We start from the raw sequence: 20,293 nt of genomic DNA on the forward strand, positions 1-20,293 counted from the left end.
CAATTCCCTTTTCAATCGCTATATCACACGCATTAGCAGCGGCCTGCCCAAGCGCGTAAAACTGATGTTCCAGCCTCAAAGCCCCTGGCACACTAGTCAGCCGAAAAAGAAAAAAAAAAGATGAACTACTAATTCGCCAAAGACCAGTACTCACCATATCCAACGTGCGACGAGCTAGGACACGTCACACTGACAAAATTGCTGGCCTCCTCCCGCCTAGGCAGCAAAGCGCGGTACGCGATACCGAACGGTCGCCAGTGATGACCGTCTTTGAAAATAAAGCCCTCATTGTGCACGCGCCCATCCCGCATGATCCGCCGCACGCTGTGTGTGTCCGTCGGCCAGTGTGCCACAGCCACTGGATCTGAAACCTCAGCTTCGCCGTTCTGCGAGGCCGTTTCTTGCGTGACGATGTAGTCTGATATCATCCGCCGCGCGTCGCGGACGTAGAGTTCTCGAGGAAAGTGTCCGTTGTCTGGGAACTCATCGCGACAGTACCCAAATCGAGACCATTCCTTGCGGATGGATTCCTAGCATTGTGAGTACTAAAAACAATCAGAGAGGGTTTCAAACTGACCGGCACGACCTCGTCCGTGGCCAAGAACCAAAGGAAGCCCTTCGTAAACCTTTTCGTGTCTTCCAGGATCCTGTCCCGCCCTTTATACCCCGCAACAGGCCACTCATCGTTCATCCCCACCAAATCCGTCGATAATGCTCCTTCACTCCCAATCAAATCCGTCTTTCTACCAGGCAACCTTTTCCTTGGCGGGTAAAACTGGCCTCCCGCTTTTGCAAACCTCCTATGTAGCTCAAGCCTTGCAGAGTCGTACCCATCGGGCTTTGTGAACGGCACCAAGTTCCCAGGGTCATCTGTCAAAGGTATCCTATAGGAGTACGATTGTAGATGTAAGTCCCCATCGCCAGGTGTTCCAAACGGCTCGGGGGAGATTCCAAAAAGGAGAGCACTGGAGGGATCATTCGGTGTGGTATACGGGTCGACGTCGACGTCAATTTGACGGTACAGCGTCTCTGCACGGACTCCAGCTAAGGATTCAGAGTATGTTGCAGAGGACTCGCGACCACGAGTCCAAGAGATAGAGCAGGCAGCCAAGAGGTCCCCTTCGTAGGTCGCTTCAACGAAAACCTGAGAATGTGAGTGAGTGTTATGCGGGGCCAACGAAGTTGACTTTCTAAGTTCACCTTTCCGATTATTCTTTGCCCATTTTCCAGATGCATTGCCTTGATAACTGTTCCGTCCTTCTCAACGGCATCTTTCTCGATAAGTCGAGACTAAGTCAACACTCTCAGTGCTATTCAATTCAATAAGTCACAAAGGTCTGACCTTGATGATAGTAATAGACGAATTCTCAGCCAACCAATCCCTGATTACCTGTTCAGCAACCCTTGCCTCAAATCTCCACACGTCAGGATCTTTGAGCTTCTTCTCAACGACTTCATTCAACCTCTCTAAGCGTCCATATTGTCGGCTAATTCTCTGGTGAAGCTCGAGGTTCAGCCCTCCTAGCGTGGCGCTATTTTGGAACTCAGCCTGGTTGTCAATGTCTGTTGCTCCAAGTCCGTTGATTTGGATGCCGCCTGTAAAACGTTGAGTTTACACTTTACGTTAATGTTTTGTTTGTAGTATCGACGACTAGGAGGTGAGCATACCTATATGCTCTACTGGTGAGACCAAGACAACAGACCTTCCTAGTCGCGAAGATTGGATAGCAGTTGCGACAGCTCCGGAAGTCGAGCCGTAGACCACAAGATCATACATCTCAGGCAATGGCAAAGGGAAGGAATAACGGTAGAGCGGCGACAACACAGCAGCCAATTAAATTATTTGATTTCCAAGATGACTGTGTTCCGATGTTATCTAGGTCGTCAACGTAAATTTCTAAATGAATATGATAGAATTATCCATGAGGGGAAGGTGTTCCAACGGGAAAGAAGGAATCAAGACCCTGTGCTGACATCGGGTTGTGAAAGTGCCGTCGGATATAATGCATGAACAGGACTTGAAAAATGTGTGCGACACGAGAATCACTATTTCTACCAAGACAGATTACTCGCCAAGCCATCTCGGTAGATCAATTCGGTAGAACAAATCTGACGGCACATGATCCATGGTGAAGTTGCATTGTTCCTCTATTCTTCTTGTTGGAATCAGAAACGTCATCAAGCTGATTCTACCGTACCTCTTTCATAGGGTTGTTTAATCCTCTGAGATCATTCCCAGTGAGCGAACAGCCAATACTTGATACTTCGATTGAGCATTGCGATAAGATCGGTTACTTGCCCTCGAAGAAAAAATAGCCCCTCCCTCCCCGGAATTCTACGCTCTCTACAGCCCGAATGTCGACAAAATCTAATCCTTTGCGCGAACAGATGACCCACTCCGAGCACCAACTTCCTAGGTGCGGGGTGAAGGCCGAATGGGGAAGATGAGTTGCGGAGGCCCGGTTGATCGGCGAATGGTCAGCATAGTTCAGCTAAGCGAATCAATATTGGGATACTTTCATGGCCCCATTTCGATATAATCTATGTGTTTTTGCCTTTGAAAAGCCAGACCTCGCTCTATTTCGCGAACACGTTCTTTTGCATCATCGCGACCATAGAGGCCTAGTCGAACGAAGATGAGCCGCGGTCTTTTTGTAAGCAAGGCGGGCATCGCCAATGCTACTCCCCGATTGATATTCTACTGCCTTGTCTACGCTATGGGGAGTGTTTTCTTCGGCTAGTAAGTCTCTTGTCGTTCCCTGTTACGTTTTCCCTCGAGAGTTGACTGTTGTTCAATAGTGATGGCGCTTCTTTTGGCGGAGTCCAAGCCATGACACCATTTATAAACAAGTTTGGAGCTTATAACGCAGCAAAACGGGCTTACTATCTTCCTAATCGTACTGCTAGTTTGATGAATAGCCTTCCGCTTCTAGGAAAGCTCTTAGGCACTGTAATAGTCGGACCGATCATTGAGAGGATTGGACATCGACAGGCCATGAGGATTACGTGTTTCGTTCAGGTGATCGGGGCTATAAGTGAGTGGTCAAGGAGCTGCAGTGTCGAAGCGAAAGGGTCGTTAACATATGGCAGTACAAGTTACGAGCAACAGTGCTGCTCAATTCGTAACCGGTCGAATTTTAGTATATGTAGCCGTTGGTCTCGTTGAGAATGTCAGCTTCTCACGTCAACCTGTACGTGTAACTTACTGACATGCCCTCATGATAGGTTGTCCCGACATATCAATCTGAAATTGCCCCTGCGTCCTTGCGAGGCTTCTTTGTGGGGTCGATACAACTTTGTTTGACCTTTGGATCCCTCATAGCAGGCATCGTAAATGAGGCCATGTCCCATAGGACTGATAGCTCAGGCTGGCAGATTGCGACAGGCATCCAGGCACTTCCGGCGGTCATCATCATATGCGGTCTATGGCTAACACCTAACTCTCCTCGGTGGCTGGTGTTCAACGACCGCCGTGAAGATGCTCTCGCGGTTCTCCAAAAGGTCAGGAGAAGGGCAGATGTTGACAATGGAAGGCCTGAAATGGAGCTTGCTGTTATGGGAGAAGAAAGCCAACTTGGCAAACAGGAGAAGGGGCCTTGGAAGGATTTGTTCAACGAGAAGAACCGAAGAAGAACGGGGTAGGTCCCGTTCTTCCTCCTGGAAAGCGTGAGAAGGCGAGCTGACTGCTTCAATTCAGAATCGCCTGCACTATCATGGTGTTTCAGCAATTGACCGGCGTAACCTTTTCAAGTTCCTATGGCCCGACGTTTTATAGATCAGTTGGCCTGGCAGACATGGCTTTTATCTACGCAGTAAGCCCTTCATCTGGAAATTTCCACTAATTGCATACTCAAATCACCCATAGGTCGTCAACAATGCAACATCTGTTGTGACAGCAATCATGGCAATGGTCTTCTTGGACATGTTCGGCCGGCGTACCCTCGTCTTCCATGGCGGCTGGTCTCAAGGCGCATTCTTAATTGCTATCGGTGCGCTCGGGCGCAAGGCCAATCTTAACGTCCAAGAGAGCAATGGCATTGTTGCGAGTATGCAGATTTATACATCTATTTTACACATGACGCTGGGCCCTGGAGCATATATCACCGCCGCAGAGGTGGGGACGCAAAAGTTGCGAGAGAAGACTATGGCATTGTCGGTGGGTCACTACTGTTGCTCCTGAGTTTCCAGCGGTTAATTACTAAAGCGCTTGATAGACTGCTCTTAATGTGGTTGTTGGTTTCGTGGTGGTTTTCGCTACTCCGTATCTCCTCGTGGATATTGGTGCAGGACTAGGATACATATGGGGTGGTTTTGCATTTTCGACATCGATATGGGCATGGTTTTTTATGCCGGAGCTGAAGGTAAGCCTTACAAAACGATCGCGAAGGTATTTTTATAATCTGATAATAAAACAGGGCCGAAACCTAGAGGAGATCGATCAGCTCTTCGAAGCTAGAATATCCGCTTGGCAATTTCACAAGTTTCAAACGGACGGGCTCAGTCATGACCTCGCTGTCCTTGAGACCGATAAGACGAATGCGAAGATTATAGAGCAATCAGAGGATGTCGAGCGTACTGCGGCGACTGCGCCGATAGGAAACATTAAATTGAACTGTTAAGTGAGGGTATAATTATTTCTAATTAAAACATGTGCGAGCCCTCTGTTAGTTCTTGTGAACGGTCTTTTATTAAGTTTTCCTTTCAATCATTCGCTATCTGCTTCCAGCTATTCAAGCTTTAGTATAATATTCTTTTTTTTAACAAAAAACAGGTCTTTATTATTTCTATAAAAAAGTTATATAAATAAAGTATTTTCAATAATTGCTTGTTATAAACTGTACTTGTTTTTTAATTTTTCAAGTTTTTAAGCTATAAGTAAAATAATATAAACACGTATTTCCACGCTATATTAAATTAATATAATAAGATTGCATAGAGTTTATTCAAATATCTTAATTTAAATATAAGCTAGATGAAAGTTTGTATCACCACGCATGCAAGGAGCCAACGTACCGAGCTCAAGTCCAGCTTCCAGGTGTGGGTGGAGCTAGTCATTGCGTACACTAATTTTGAAGCCCCTACAATAACAGCATAATTGTTATATTTCACTCGACATCAGCGTTGCCCCTTCTCATCGGCTGTAGCACAAGAATGAGCTTAGAATGCCATAGACTCAGGTGGCAGTCTTATCACCTTCGACTGTCTAGCCACACACTAAAGAGCGTGAAACGAAACGCTGCTAACATTTAATTTTAAACTCAAGTACTACCGCGCCCTTTCGGCTCCGGCCATATTGGGATTATGGAATGGGAATCGCCATAGGTCGCCTCGTAGTTGATCGCCATCCCAGAACGGACCATTGTTGGGCCAAGGACAAAAAAAATACATAAGGTGTGAAAGGACATGGACTGAATACAAGGTTTGGATTTATCGCCCCGAGGAACAGGCGTTCCACTCAATCTAAGACACTGAGATTGATGCCTGAGATTTAGTTAAAAGTTCGGCTGCTGGGAAAGTTACCAATAATACTCTGCACTTCCGAGAAAATAAGGCCACCGCATCGTTGTTTCAATGTTTTATTAAAAGGATACCCTGTTTCCTGCTCTGATAAGATCACACCTAGGTCTACGAGGCTTTTCTATGTCGGTTAAGTGCTTTACGAATTCAAACTGCGTTTATTTTCTAGCATTGTGAGTGCGCAAGCGAATTAATCGAAATTACTCAAAGTTCATTTCCTATCGCGCCATGCGATTTCAAGGGTTGCTGGTCTGTATAGAATCTAGTTGTTAACCTCAGGATATGTAGACCAATCTTTGCTGCCGCCCCATAGCAAGGTGGCTGAGTGGAAGCTGTACTCGATTGCTCTCTTTGCACGTTCCCTCATATCCGACTCGAACTGAGCAAGCCTCACCTTCAAGATCTCGGAATCCCAATGTCCATTCAACTTAGACGCAGACAAGGCGTCACACAACTGACCGACGTCAACAGCGGCCGTCTCGCCCCCAGATCCTCCGCTTGGCGCCATAGCATGGATCGAGTCCCCAGCAAAGGTGATGCGACTATCGGTCGGCCATGGCGAGATGTCTGGCTTGTTGGAGTGTATTGGAGTGACAGCGCTCTGTGTTTGCATCTCCAGCAGCGTGCGGAAGCAGGAGTCCCAGCCCGTCGTCAATTGTAGCGCGTAGGCTCGCCTTTGCTCTTGGGTCGACAAGGGGACCGAGGCTTCTGGCGGAAAGGATAGGACCCAAAACATGTAGCTTTCTTGGTCAGAGAGGTTGCATCCCTCGATAGCGGATAGTCTGCCACCGTGTGGCCACTCGATCGGAGCGAACAGCATCGACTGGTTGGGATTCTTCTTGTCAAGGGCGATTGCAAAGTGCGCCTGGAGCACCTCCTCGTGCCCGAACTCACCCCGAAACTCATCAGTCAGGGCAGTCCGTCCCCACATGCAGCACCTCTCCGTGTCGACCAATTTTACGTCCGGGAACATCTGCTTCCTCACCTTCGAGCTCACCCCGTCCGTTCCGATAAGAATGCGGCCTTCGACGGCCGAATTATCTGCGAAGTGCACACGCACACTGTCTATGCCGCCGTCGGACAGCAGCTCATAACTTTGTAATGCCTTTCCAAAATGCACATGTTCCTCGATTCCGTTCAAAAGAAGCTCACGAACCCAAGGCCTGTCAACATTGATGGAGCGGTCTCCGAGTCGCCACGTGTCTGTCTGTTGGCCCGTTGAGGCATCGAGGATGGAGAGCGCAGGCGGTTCGATGCGGCCCGCATGTGTCTTCCGAAAGATGCACCACATCTGCGGCGACAAGGTCTTCTCGAATGCGTTGAGACCCCCGTCCATGATCCGGTAGCGATGACCCTTCGATGCCAGAGCTTCGTCACGTTCGAAAACTTGGAACGGGACGTTGCGGTGCTTGAGTCCCTGGGCAAGCAAGAGCCCCGACATTCCCGCCCCGATTATGAGGACGTCATCGGCGCCGGCTGTGCTGGTCATGCTCGTATTGCTTGCACTTTCTGGTTTCAGCTGCGATTTTTCTGAGGTTAATGTTACCAATCTCTCGAAGGCTTGACGTGAGAAGCAAGTTTGGCTGGTGTTTTGTATCTTGACTTGAGATAGATGAGGAGTAATTGCCGACATACAGTAATTGCACGGGAGTAAGCGGTTGGGCTGTAAGCACTAGTGCATGAGGGGATGACGGGTGAAATTCTTACAAACCGCTGTAATCTAGATGCTGCTGTAGTTATGTAAGAAGTAGCATGACGGCACGATCCTTGTCCATCGCTGCTGTTGACATCAAGTGATGAACAGTTATGCTATGCACGCAAAATAAGATAAGAATTAAAAAAGATTATTCAAGTTTATAATTCTCATTTCTTTATTTAGATAATAGTGCTGTTTGTAATAGGAGTTAACATTTACAAGAAGGGAAAGGAGATATTAAAAGCTAATAGAAGTTAGTAAGATTCAGAAAGTTTCAATTATAGCTTATATAAAGAAATGCATTTTTATGCAACATTGTACTTTTTAAGTATCTTAGTCTATCCTGTATATAAATTATCAGGTTCTTTAACGTGTTGTTTCCTTTAAGAGGAATGAAAACTCTTTATAGTAATCTTCTTCGATAGACGGCGTTACATGCAATATATATGATAATTGAAAAGACCTAATTACGTATCATTACTCATATCTAAAATCATTATTTGCAAATGATTAACGTTATCAAAGTTCTTAGTTGAAAAACCTAACCCTTACGCACTTTCTAATTTATGTGCTTATGTTCAAGACCTATACTTGGCTTCGGCTCGATGCCACCAAACGATCGACAAAAGCAAGGATCCTCAATCTCCTTATATACAAGTTATGGAGGTCCACTCGCCGTCGGGAGTCTACGATGTTATATTCGGTAATTAGAATCATGATAAAGAACGACTCGACGATACTAGGAGGGATGTTGGAAAGCAGTTGGCCTGTTTCGGTCCACTTCATCAAGCTTGAGCCAGTGACAAGACCTATGATTAGGAGTACACCGAGAACAACAATGATCTCGTGTGCACAATTATCACCCAGCCTCTCAGAGAGGCGGCAATTAATTGAGTAGTCTTGTCTCTGGTTGGTTACGGGAGGCTGGATACCCGTGTCCGTAAAGATATTGCTGTCGTCCAGGATGACCTCTCTGAAGGCGGCTTTTTGGTAGTCATCAAGCTGAGCTTGCACATTTCGTAGGACAAACCCATCGTTTAGACCTACCAATCCGGCATAAGTCCCGATGAGCAGCCACTAGTTGGAATCGAACGCCATGACCGGGCCGATGCACAGCCAGACCACAAGGACCACGATCAGGATTATGATGCCGACAAGAGTCCCGACAAGGTCGGCATAGTAAAAAATGGCCCTCTGAAGCCTGCTGACCTTGGGTCCCGGGATGACAATAGTAGGGTTGTGGGTGGCGTCGCCAGTGATGATCCGCAGCTTGAGCTCGATCGCAGAGTCGGCCTCGAAGATGTGAGTCAGACGTTTCCCCATGTAGCGTTCGTGGCGCTCTCGAATGTTGGCCAGAAAAGCGAAGATAAGTACCATCCACGCGGACGTGGCCGAGTTGATGTAGAGTTGCCAGCTATTGCTCCATTCCATAGTTTTCCCGAACCCAAGCCAGACGAATATACCCGCCCAGAACAAGCCCACTGTGATGATATGGCCCATGGCCTTGGAAGCAAGCGTACATATGTGTCCAACCCAAGTCTCAGCAGGGAGTTCTGAGGCAAACCCGATTTGTTCGGAGCTGTCGAAGCGCGTTCGGTCGATAGTCCTCCAGCGATCACTTCTCATGATATATCCGAGCATCCTGAGGTGACTCAGGGAGCGGGACCTCAAACCTGCAGAAGCGCGGAGATGTGTGTCGTAAGCGTTTAGCTGTTGGCGCATGAGACTCGAGTCGAATACGTAGCTAACAATTGCTTGGACGTCCGAGATGACCACTGCCCACTCTGGCGAATTGCTATACGAAATACCCAGGAAAGCCCATGTGAGGAGGCCAGCTAGGAGGAGTAAGAAGATAGGCTCCGACCCAGAGGTTTGCACTAGACGGTCTAATCAGCGGTCTAAACGTCGTTCCTTGGGCTTAGCGGCAAATTTCATAGCATGTTGATTGAGGACAGGCTCGGCGAGGGCAGCGTATTTTCCTGCGGGGCTCGGAGTTATCAACAGGACATATTGGGTTAGTGCAGCTTCTTTGATAGGACCTTTGACACCGGGGGCACGGAGAGCATCAATGAGTCGCTTGTAGGTGAACATGATGTTTCATGGATGCTTCTGGGCATAGGAAAGAGCATCGTTAAGTTTACAGCCGCTCTAGTAGTCTCGGGGGTCATCATACTAACAGAACGTAGAGCGGATGTTAATTTTGAAATGCCGCTCCCACCTTTCAGTAGATACTCTAGCGCGGAAGCACCTTGCGGCAGGTAAAGTTCGTTAACTAAAGGGTAAATGAATATGCCGCGGAGGCTTGGTGTGGAATTCGGCAGTGCCATCGGGCAGAAATCTGCTTTTTAGAGAAGAGTGTGGAACTCAACCTGGTCCAGAGAAATCGAAAAATTGCATAGGACCTAATGGAAACAGTAAGCCAGAATCAGTGCACTCGGTGATTAGAGATGCGTTTGAGAAGAAGAGAATGCCCGTCTAAGGAAGAGAGAAATCGATAGACGTTTGCATGTTTTGTGGGCAGGTAGTTCGCGGTAGCGTCCTATAGGTTGGGTAACTCAGAGACTTTGCGGGATATTCTACCCCGTTATCTTGATACAGCCACAATACGGAAAGATAAAATGCCTCATAACAACTCGGAATAATACTCGAAAGGTGCCGAAGCAGGGGTCCTGCAATTCGCAGGTAAGGGCCATTCTCTATTCTCTTAAGTACCGTCAGCATAAGGAGGCAAGCTGGCTTGGGAACCCATTCGTGTCGTCTCCGTGACTCAACAGTAAGCCCAGACACTCATCCTAACCCCTCTCCGTAACACTACCCACCCCAGGTGGCCCGATAGTTCAGCCTCCATCCACAAACTGCAGATGCGAGTGACAGAAATCTGGTGTGTATGTGAAACAACCAATTCCGTCTGCCCAGGTGCATCTGTCGTCTTTGCACAGTGGGTGTGTACCCTACTTTCTGCAACCTTGACCAAGAAGCTAAAGGACGGAGCCCAAGGAGTAGTTGCTAGCCCTTGAACCTCCCATGCGGCATTATTGAGCCGGCAAACACGTCTTCAATCCATTGGCTGGCTGTTAACGAATCGCACACGATTCTCCTGCAAAGCTGGAGACTGCGCCTCGGAACTAAGCGCCGAGCTTCACATCGACACGAATGCTGGGCACGGCAGGATGCTCCCGCATTGTAGGAGTCAGGTACGTTGAAAGGTATAAAGCTGGGGAGCCATGCACGTTCTATCAGAAAGAGACTTTACGCCCTTCTCAAAGACAACGATCCCTAAACTCATCCTCCACAATCCTCGTCACAAGCTCTTCAGAGTCAAACCACCTTCCTCCCTTAACCACACAGCCCCCAAGCGAATCGAGACGAGAGACAACAAGATGGGCCTCATCACCGGAGCAATCAAGCTCATCGTCGGTATTGTAGCCATCGTGGTCTTCATCGCCCTCATCAGCGGCGCTTTTTTCGTCTATCGCCACCGCATGAAGAGCAACCAGGTGGACGAGATCGAATACGGAGGCCTTCCGCCCACCCTAACCCACGCCCCGCAGCCGGGGATCCAGAAGCCGCAGCCCATGCATGGGGCTGTGCCTGCGGGAGATCCCTACGGGCAATATTTCCAAAATGGGAAGCCATAAGCTGCCTGGATGGGAGCGGGGAAGAGGGCAAATAGTCTGATAGTTTGATTGCCTACGTTCGGATGCTTTGGAGGGGAAGGGGCAGAAATAAAGGTTTTCAGCGGAATTTTGTGCCAGTGAGCTCGGAGTAGATGGATTGTAATGGCCTGTGACGGCCTGTGACTGATTCTTTATTCAGCTATGGAGATGAATCAGATTTCTTAAGAGAAATGACTTGGAATTATTATAAATGCTTTCGCACATCCTTGATCCCCCCGCCTTTAAGTGTCCATCGCTGGCCGTTCTCTCCAAACTCTGCTGCCATGGTATGATAACCGCTTGGATGCCAGCGTTGGATGGTCTTCCCCCTCATTAGGCATCTCGACAATATAGTTGGTGCATGTTACGGGGGGCAGAGACCGCCCAAGAGGTACTGGTACATCTGCCATCTGATGAGTTGTGTGTTCTGAGTAGAACAGGCTCTTGCTATTTTAATTATTACTGCGAGGTAGATGCACAGTTTTCGGGCACTTTAATTCGTCCCGGCGGAGGGATTTAGACTTCGAAACGTTTTAAGCAGTAACTCGTATACTGGCCCACTTTGGCCACCTCTGGTGTCCTCAGACCTGGGATGGAAAATAGGAGTGTAACTCTAGCCTTTCCCCATTAGAGATAGGGTTCATGCGCAAGCCGAAGTAGCGAAAGGGTGGGTGTAGAGGAGCCGGGACTTTGTCAGGGAAACTGACCACCTAGCTCGCTGAGATCAAAAGGGTTGAACGTGGAGATTCTGTAGGTAGGTGCCCAGCGGACGACATGCTGCTCAATCTCATGAAATCGGCGTCAAAATAAGCTACAAACGCATCGAGCTGATCGGTCTTGGCACTGCAGGGTGCTGGTGAGGAGTGGGTGGAGATTGGCACTACCAGCCCTTGATAGGCCTTGGCAGGTACGGTACCTGTACACATGGAACTAATCTGTGCCAGTCGCCAGCCCTCAGCTAAAGCGTGTTTCGTTAAAGCCCTTGTTTCCACCCGTTTTCACCCGTCTGCCGTTGACCATGGATGACCTTGCACTCCTAGTCACTGGACCGTGACACTGGGCTCTCACGCAGCTGTGTCCGCCGTCGGCTGATCTAAAAATAATGAGTGGTTTTTTTTCTGCTCGTTTCAGACCCACAGCAGCACTGAGCCGAGCGTTGACATGTCTTAGCTTAGCAATTGGCTGCGAATAGAAACTCTTCAGACGTGTCCACAAATCTACTCCTATTAGTTGCAGAAGCTTGCATCGCGTTTCTTTTCGCAATATGATTGTAGCGATTCCTCTATCGGCGATCTTTGCCAACTCACCGCAATTTCGGTCCTCATTGCAATGCAATGTCTCCCAATTGCTCGCCCGAGACCATTCAACCCCCCGAGGACATTGGGCGACATCTCGACGTTTCTTCTGAATCGGCGGAGATGGCAACTAGAAGCGACGACACATTAGTCTGCTGCGGAGAACCCCAAGAGAGCGGCTCCGACGATCAGACACACAATGAGAAAGCCAACCACTCAAGGCCGCCGTGCCGGCCACACAGCCACCATCGACTCTGCGCCACCGTCGACACGCTAACCGTCGTCAAACGCGGCAGGACCAACTTCGCACCGGCAAAGCAGACGCTACTCAAGAACAGTCTCCTAGGCATCGTCGGCTTCCTCGAGCTCGCCAACGCGGGCGACTTCGCCGCCAACGTCTGGAACGAGGTGCCCGTCCCTGCCTACGCCGTTGCCCTCATGGCCGTAGGCGGAATCTTTGCTCTCTTGATGTCGGTCTTTGCCTTCCGTGACGCCCTCCTAAGTTTGCCCGATGTCTGCGTGCTGCTTGAGCAATGCCGGCGCCTCCGCCATGAGAGGGTAGAGCGGCTGAAAGAAGAAGACGGATCCCGGAAGCAGCAGACGCTCGACGTCGACGTCCTGCTTGACGTCGTCTGGCGTGAGCTGGGCACCGAGACAATCAGTCGCTTCGGCCTGGACCTCCTGCTGGGCGCCGGCGCCGTCATGATCGGCGTCGGCACCTTGATGGCCATCGGCGGCACCGACAAGAAGGTCTGGTTCGCTAGCAACCTGCTGTCCGGCTACGTGGGAAACGCTCCGCTCGCCCTCTACGCGCTCATAAACAGCGCGTGGGCTTGCTACATCTGCCTCAAGGCGCGCCAGCACTGGGCGGCCGCTGCGGCGTCGCTAGAAAGGAAGCGGGAGAAGGGACGGGGCCTGGACGAACAAGACCACCCGGCTTGGGCGGCGGTGCGGCGGCGGGCGCGCAACATGCAGCTTTACTCAGCCATTACCGGCGTAGCCAGCATCCTAGGCGGCGTGGGCTCACTGATGACCGCGACCATGTGGTACGGCTATGCCATCCTGATACCTGTCATTATCTCATCGGTGCTGTGCAACGTCTGGTGGCGGCACGGCCTCGGCTACGACCGCCCCCTTTTCGGTGACGACGCGCGGGACATGAGCGCCGCGTCGCTCATGTCAGAGATAGAGTACGTGGCGCTCGCGCAGGACGCTTTCAAGCGGGGCCAGGCGATGGCGGACGGCGAGTTGGGGGCGGACCTTGAGTCTCTGGAGTCGGTGCTGGGGCTCATCGTCGCCAACGACCTGTTTGAGGATTTTTGTCTACGGCTGCTCAGGGATAAGGAACTGGCGACTGGGCTTTTCCCTCTCGACCACGCGAGTTTCACCATTGAGGCAGCTGGTCTGCTTGAGGCGGCGCGGAAGCAGCATGCGGGCTGCGTGTTGAGCGCGGCGAAGAAGTGCGTGCGGGAGGACGGACTGCGGCGGTTCCAATCGCGTGAGCGGTATTTAGCGGAGGCGCTTATGACTTTCTTATACATATCGCATTTGGGAGCATGGAGAAGATGTTCCGGGCCAGCTCTGCATGTGTAATATAGGGTATTAGGGGGCATGTTAGAATCATCCGCCACATCCTAAGGAAGGCGATGCATAGTAGTGTATCGGAGTCATAAGTAATTTCGTTCTTAGTCCGTCTATAGGCTCTGTTAAAGCCATACACGGTCCCTTTATACACTAGTTAATATAACGCTTAAAACCCCAGCTTTAAATGAATGCATTTCCTTTTATTTTATAAATTGTAATAAAATCTTTAAATTTTATTCTGGGCTGTACTTGCGTTATATTTCTATGAAAGTATTTTTTTATATATATTTCAAGCCCTTTTACAAGTCCCAGGCTTTAAAAAGATACGTGCTTGTAAGACTTCGAGGCTTTATTAAACCTTGTTTACTTTACAGCAGTGCTTATTAAAGTTTCAAGTCCTGCGTAATAGAAAAACGTGGGTAATAGTTTGAATAAATATTCGCGGCATAGCCATCTCTCGGCTATATAGCTAAGCAAGAGCTAGTATCCGTAACTTGATAAGCATAGCCGCGTTAACCTAGATGCGTAGTTAAAAAAGCAAAAACACTTACAGAATTAACGCTCCTGGATCCACTAACTAAGGGAAGAAAACCTAACGCCTCAATGCAAGTTAAGACAGTACCTTCTTAATGCAGCCCAGAGATTTCAGGGCATAATAAGCAACCGTGATAAAAAGCCTTTAGAGACCTACCTCATGGAAGACCCGCTGATGCACGCCAGGCGTACCCTGGATCAAGCTTGTTCCTGGTCCCTCAATAAAACAACCCACAGAAATCTCTACCAATTCACATATATACGTAAGTGAAGTGCTCTAAGCAAATTTCGAAACAACTTTCCACATCGATTGGACCTCTATTTAAGAAGTATTTGATAGTCTTAATATCGGCCGGTGTCATTATCCTAACCCTGTTGTTCTTAATCAGCGCGTCCGTTGGCACGCTTTTATGGTGCATGTGCAAGCAGTTATCCACGAAGGTCCCTGTCTATACCCGTCTCTATCGCTCCGTCTACCTCAGGATGGATTGGAGAATCGACAAGAAGTAGGGGAAAGCCGTATGAAAGATGGAGAACTTAAGGGCTAAGGAGAAGGGTGACTACTTTGAACAGTGCAGGGAGCGTCGGGAGCAGAAGAAAAATGAAGAGAAGACTCCGGGAGGTGAGCACGAACATGTGCCTAATAAGAAGGCGGCTGGTTTGAGGGCTGGCTTCTGCTCTTTTCATTAAAGAAATTAGCATTTGGAAGTGCAAATAGCGGGATCAGTTGAGCCTGGCAGAGAGTGATAAACAAGGAGGTGCATGCTAGTTTTAAGGAGTGAACATTGTGAGATGTGATAAGGAAAGGCCCATCATGCTTTTCTTATGAAAGCAGCACGGGTCCGGACAGCGACCGATAATGAATCCGCAGAACAGTCAACCCCAGAGCACTACAAACTAAGCAGGACTTGCGAGCGAGGGAGAAGTGATTTGTGAGATTACTCTAGGACAACTCAAGGAGTGCTATACCTTACTAGTAGAGTTGGTGAGCACAGCGATTCCTCCCCTCATGGCTTTATAAAGTCGAATGCCTTTATTGCGAACATATGGAAACGTATGGGCGGTCATGAAGGCCATCTTTAGTCTAGTCTTCACGCATGCACAAGGCTTTCGTTAGTGCCAGGCCACAGGGCGCGGAGATGGCAGCTCAATTTATCGTGCTGCAAGATTAGTCATTGATTCCCCCGATTCTATTGGAAATATCATGATCCCCTGCTCGAGAGCGGGGATTTTTGCAGTTAGCGTCATGGAAATTGCCCCCCAGCATCGATAAAAAAGCTTGTCTCTCCAAGCTTCGACCTTCCCGAAGCGATCTAAAGCTTCCTTTTTTAACCGTTGTGCCTGTGGTTCATTGGCTTCCTCGTATCGTCAAATTCTGGGTCTCCCCAAATGTGCCGGGATGCCCAATCTCCCCGCGATTCATTATCGAGGAGAGGTCCATTAATGTTCTCATCTTATCGGTAATTATCTGCCGGCAAAGCCTCAGACGTAAGACGTTGACAAATGAGTGTGCTAGCGTTGGGGCTCTAATTCTTCATGTACCTAGGTACATAGTAGTGCAATTTATTTCCGCGTCCAGCATCAGGCTTCACTTTCATTCTTTCGCAATTTGTCAACTGTCTGGTATACCCCTATCCCATTGCAAAGGGGCCTTGCAACAGCCATGGCGTCAATCTTCAACGTGAAGTTAGTGTCGCTCACCACTTTGCTATCAGTGTCTGGCAGATCGATTGCGCAGTTCGTCGCGCCACCAGCCGATCTTACTTCGAAGACTGGTTATGCCGACATTCCGGTCCGCTACAAGGAAGTCCCAGTTGGGACATGTGAGTTGGACCCAAATGTGAAGAGCTATTCCGGGTATGCGGACGTTGGTGCAGACGAACATATTTTCTGGTGGTTTTTTGAAGCCCGCAATCAGGATCCATCCGAGGCCGACCTCACCGTTTGGATCAATGGCGGCCCGGGTTCGTCATCTATGATCGGGCTGTTCCAGGAAAATGGCCCCTGCAGAGTTGACGCTGACGGGAGTGTGGTCGACAACCCGTATTCCTGGTCGAATGTATCCAACATGCTTTTCATTGATCAGCCCGTCGGCACCGGGTTCTCCTATGGCAAAGCAGTCCCGGCTTACCAGAGCGCCTCCGGCAATCTCATTCAGCTGCCAGATGCCACATGCCCCGAATACGCCGAAGGCTCTGGTACTTGCGGTACCTGGTCAGCAGCGAACGAGACCTTGACCGCGAACAGCACGGCAAATGCTGCTCCAAATTTCTGGAAGACCCTTCAAGGCTTCATGGGCGCATTCCCTCAGTACTCACGCGGCGACTTCAACTTTGCAACTGAAAGTTACGGCGGTCACTACGGTCCGGTTTTCAACACATATATCGAGCAACAGAATGAGCTCATCAGGACAAACAGCTCATCTGGGCATGAGATCAACCTCAAGGCTGTTCTCATTGGCAATGGGTGGTTTGACCCTCTTATCCAATATGCTGCATACTATAACTTTACGGTCTCTCCGGGCAACACATACGATTACTTCCCATTCAACGACTCGATCAGTGAGATGATGTATAATGCCATGTATGGTGAAGGCAACTGCTACGACCAAACCGTCGAGTGCAACACTAATGGAGTTAATGAGATTTGCACGGCGGCAGACAACTTTTGCCTCCAAGAAGTGGAATCTGCCCTGGACATCTACGCTAATCGTGACGAGTACGATATCCGCGAGCTTCAGCCCGACCCTTTCCCGCCCACCTTCTACGTGGACTACCTCAATAGCGGCGCATTTCAATCGGCAATCGGTGCATACGTCAATTTCTCAGAGAGTAGCAGCGTCGTTGGGAATGCCTTCGGTTCCACGGGTGACGACGACCGTGTTGATGGCACAGTGGAGGCTATGTCTGCGTTGATCTCACAAAATCTGACGGTAGTGATGTTCTTTGGAGATGCCGATTACAACTGTAACTGGCTTGGCGGAGAAGCGGTTACGGAAGAAATCAACGCACCCGGTTGGAGCAGTGCTGGATTTGTCAACATCAGTACCGTGGATAATATTGTTCATGGACAAGTGAAGCAGTCTGGTGCTTTCAGCTTTGTTAGGATCTATGAGTCAGGCCATGAGGTGCCATTCTATCAGCCGGAGGTGGCTCTGGCGATGTTTGAGCGCGCTATCAGCGCCAAAGATATCGCAACTGGCCTGGCTGATGTGGTGCCCGGAGCGGTTTATACCACCAATGGTACAAACAAAAGCACATATCGGGAGGGAAATTCCACAGTGCAGTATGTTGTTATTCCAAACTCAGCGATATACAACACTTCTCTGAATGCGCCGAACCCCACCAATGAGAAGGAGTTGAGACGAAGAAAATATTTGCTGTAAAGATAAACGTCGGCAAGGAAGATCTAAAAGGAATTGAGCAGTGATAATACTTAATAAAGTCTATTATTGAGCTAATAAATATTGACACGAATGCGTACAGAGTATGCAACCTCCTTTAACAACAAAGTTAAAGACATATTTGTTACAGCTTCACTTGTTAACTAGTGCTAAGGTAACATACCTTTTTAAAATTACAACAAGTTAATAAACGCCCTTTTATACATACCAATCATTATGCACCAAATTTTCAACCTTATTATTATTAACGACAAATGAGGTATAACTGACTTAATCGTATGCCCTGTTGTACTAACTGCTTTATTCCGGCGACATTTCAACTACGCTTTACTTTTGTCTGCTCTGCGTAATCTTAATCAATCTTGCCTCCTTTAAGTTGCATAGAAAAGGAATTTGCTTAGACAAAAGCGATTCCAATTTGGCTGCACTATTAGGATTTATTCTCTCCCCATGAATTTTCCTAAGGTATATTAGATTTAAGCAATGAGCTCAAACATTAATGTATTACATATATTAAAACGTGTGGCGTATGCAGGCGCAGCAGACGAGAAGCAAAGTCGGATGACGAAAGCCGTCAACAGGAGCACCGGCAAGATGTCCAATCATGAATTGCTCGCCGTATTAGATTGTATCTTGATTGGAGTTGCTAGCACCATCTTAACAGTAACCATGACTGGCTGCGCAGCGCTAGCAGGACAGGCGGAGTGATAACCATCGGACTTGAATTGGATTGCATCTTAAAGCCGCAATAGAATAAACAGCCACGTCTTAACACCGCGGTGTTAAGCATCAATGACGGACTTAAGATGGGAAAGGAGATCACCGATTAAGTATAAGGCAAACGCAGCTGCTGAATAGACCCAACGGTCCTGCATCGTTCACTTGCTCGGCTCTATATCTTCGAATTCCTATTGAGTCTTACTATGTCGGCCCAAGATTCCTCCCTACGGGATACAAACTGGCTTGCTGTGGCTGGATATGTCTCAGCGCACAAAGATACTTATCCCTTCATTAATCCCGTTAAAGCTGATCTGACGGGCAAGTCGGTTTTAATCACTGGCGCCTCCAAGGGCATCGGGAAGGCGACCGCTATCAGTTTTGCTACCGCGGGCTGCTCGAAGCTCCTGCTGGCCGCTCGTTCTGACCTAGCGGATGTCGAAATAGCTGTCAAGAACGCCGCCAAGACTGCAAACCGGCCACAGCCGCTAGTGCATACCCTGAAGGTTGACGTGACGTCGGAGGACTCGGTGCGACTTGCCGCTGAGACTGCGGCCGACCTGCTCGGCGGCAGCCTAGACGTTCTCATCAACAATGCCGGTTACCTGGAGGAGTGGAAACCCATCGCCGATTCCAAACCAAGTGAGTGGTGGCGGACTTGGGAGGTTAACATCAAAGGCACCTATCTCGCCGCCCACTATTTCTTACCGATGCTCCTCAACTCGCAAACCAAAACGATTATCAATATCAGTAGCGGTGGTGCTCATGCTATATTCCCTGGTGCATCGGGCTACCAGACGACCAAGTTTGCCCTTTGCCGCCTCACCGAGTTCATGGACAAGGAGTATCATCAGCAGGGTCTAATCGCTATTTCGCTCCACCCGGGAGCCGTTAAGACTGAGCTGGCCTTGAACATGCCTCCGGACAGACTTGATGTCCTGACCGATACTGCGGAGCTAGCTGCCGACACCCTGGTCTGGCTTTCCCGTGAGCGTCGTGACTGGCTATCCGGCCGATTTGCCACTGTGAATTGGGACATGGAGCAACTGGAGCACAAGAAGCAGGATATTCTTCAAAGGAACTTACTCAAATTCCGCGTTATGATTTAAGTCGACTGTCCCTCGAGACTCTTATATAGAAGTACTCTTGAATATCTAAATAGGCATTGTTCGTATTCAGCTTTCGCATAGCCTGCTATATAGGTAGTAATGAAACTGGTTGTAGCTGTCGCAAAGGTTATAACAGGGAACAGGAAAGGAGGGAACTCCTAAGGGAAGAAAATGAGAGAACAGAGGGTTAGAGTATTATTATTTAGGCGGATAAGATTAAGTACCATCAGCATAATAAGGGAATTAACCAATTCTTATCTTTTATTAAATAGCAAAAACTTTTATAATCACTAACATTACTATTTTATATAGAAAAACTACTTTAAATTTAAAATATATATATTTATTTTAAATTTAAATTAATTCTTTTCTTATTAAAAAACCTTATAATAAATATAAAACTAATTATTATTATATATTTTTAAGATTTTTTTAAAATTAAATATTTTAAAAAAAAGTAATTATTTACTTTTGATTTACTTTACTTTACTTTATAATATATTTATTTCCCTTTTTAGTAAAAAAATATATTATTTTTTATATACTTTATATACTATATTTAATATATTAATTAAAAAAAATAATAACTATTTTATAATAAAATAAAATTAATAATTATAATTATTTAACTATATTATATTTTTTTTTATAAAAGTTTTAAATTTAATTATAAAAAATATTATAAATTAGCTATTAAAGCTATAAATTTAGGGTTAGGGTTAGGGTTAGGGTTAGGGTTAGGGTTAGGGTTAGGGTTAGGGTTAGGGTTAGGGTTAGGGTTA

General features: G+C 48.0%; 8 protein-coding genes across 8 annotated transcripts; 5 read left to right on the forward strand and 3 right to left on the reverse strand.

The window, feature by feature from the left end:
* Positions 1-128: 128 nt before the first annotated feature.
* J7T55_001664 (uncharacterized protein) lies at positions 129-1,777 on the reverse strand (the record flags this gene model as incomplete). The annotated part of the gene is made up of 4 exons (XM_053130150.1): positions 129-530; positions 578-1,144; positions 1,391-1,532; positions 1,704-1,777. 4 exons carry the CDS (start codon positions 1,775-1,777, stop codon positions 129-131), a joined length of 1,185 nt encoding a protein of 394 aa, XP_052991924.1.
* Positions 1,778-2,636: 859 nt separating this feature from the next.
* J7T55_001665 (Sugar transport protein 9) lies at positions 2,637-4,619 on the forward strand (the record flags this gene model as incomplete). Its single annotated transcript, XM_053130151.1, has 7 exons — positions 2,637-2,740; positions 3,110-3,170; positions 3,226-3,638; positions 3,698-3,812; positions 3,866-4,156; positions 4,215-4,361; positions 4,416-4,619. The coding sequence occupies 7 exons, from the start codon at positions 2,637-2,639 to the stop codon at positions 4,617-4,619; spliced, it is 1,335 nt and encodes a 444-aa protein (XP_052991925.1).
* A 1,160-nt stretch (positions 4,620-5,779) lies between these two features.
* Positions 5,780-7,292, reverse strand: J7T55_001666 (uncharacterized protein; the record flags this gene model as incomplete). The annotated part of the gene is made up of 2 exons (XM_053130152.1): positions 5,780-7,036; positions 7,275-7,292. 2 exons carry the CDS (start codon positions 7,290-7,292, stop codon positions 5,780-5,782), a joined length of 1,275 nt encoding a protein of 424 aa, XP_052991926.1.
* A 998-nt stretch (positions 7,293-8,290) lies between these two features.
* On the reverse strand, positions 8,291-9,304 carry J7T55_001667 (low affinity iron transporter; the record flags this gene model as incomplete). Its single annotated transcript, XM_053130153.1, has 2 exons — positions 8,291-9,048; positions 9,118-9,304. 2 exons carry the CDS (start codon positions 9,302-9,304, stop codon positions 8,291-8,293), a joined length of 945 nt encoding a protein of 314 aa, XP_052991927.1.
* A 1,289-nt stretch (positions 9,305-10,593) lies between these two features.
* Positions 10,594-10,851, forward strand: J7T55_001668 (uncharacterized protein; the record flags this gene model as incomplete). The annotated part of the gene is made up of 1 exon (XM_053130154.1): positions 10,594-10,851. The coding sequence occupies one exon, from the start codon at positions 10,594-10,596 to the stop codon at positions 10,849-10,851; it is 258 nt and encodes an 85-aa protein (XP_052991928.1).
* Positions 10,852-12,203: 1,352 nt separating this feature from the next.
* J7T55_001669 (uncharacterized protein) lies at positions 12,204-13,757 on the forward strand (the record flags this gene model as incomplete). Its single annotated transcript, XM_053130155.1, has 1 exon — positions 12,204-13,757. The coding sequence occupies one exon, from the start codon at positions 12,204-12,206 to the stop codon at positions 13,755-13,757; it is 1,554 nt and encodes a 517-aa protein (XP_052991929.1).
* Positions 13,758-15,945: 2,188 nt separating this feature from the next.
* Positions 15,946-17,667, forward strand: J7T55_001670 (uncharacterized protein; the record flags this gene model as incomplete). The annotated part of the gene is made up of 1 exon (XM_053130156.1): positions 15,946-17,667. The coding sequence occupies one exon, from the start codon at positions 15,946-15,948 to the stop codon at positions 17,665-17,667; it is 1,722 nt and encodes a 573-aa protein (XP_052991930.1).
* Positions 17,668-18,608: 941 nt separating this feature from the next.
* J7T55_001671 (NAD(P)-binding protein) lies at positions 18,609-19,511 on the forward strand (the record flags this gene model as incomplete). Its single annotated transcript, XM_053130157.1, has 1 exon — positions 18,609-19,511. The coding sequence occupies one exon, from the start codon at positions 18,609-18,611 to the stop codon at positions 19,509-19,511; it is 903 nt and encodes a 300-aa protein (XP_052991931.1).
* Positions 19,512-20,293: the final 782 nt, after the last annotated feature.

Source organism: Diaporthe amygdali, assembly GCF_026229845.1.
Source record: "Diaporthe amygdali strain CAA958 chromosome Unknown NODE_21_length_814164_cov_65_183785, whole genome shotgun sequence".
In the NCBI taxonomy this organism is placed as follows: Eukaryota; Fungi; Ascomycota; class Sordariomycetes; order Diaporthales; family Diaporthaceae; genus Diaporthe; species Diaporthe amygdali.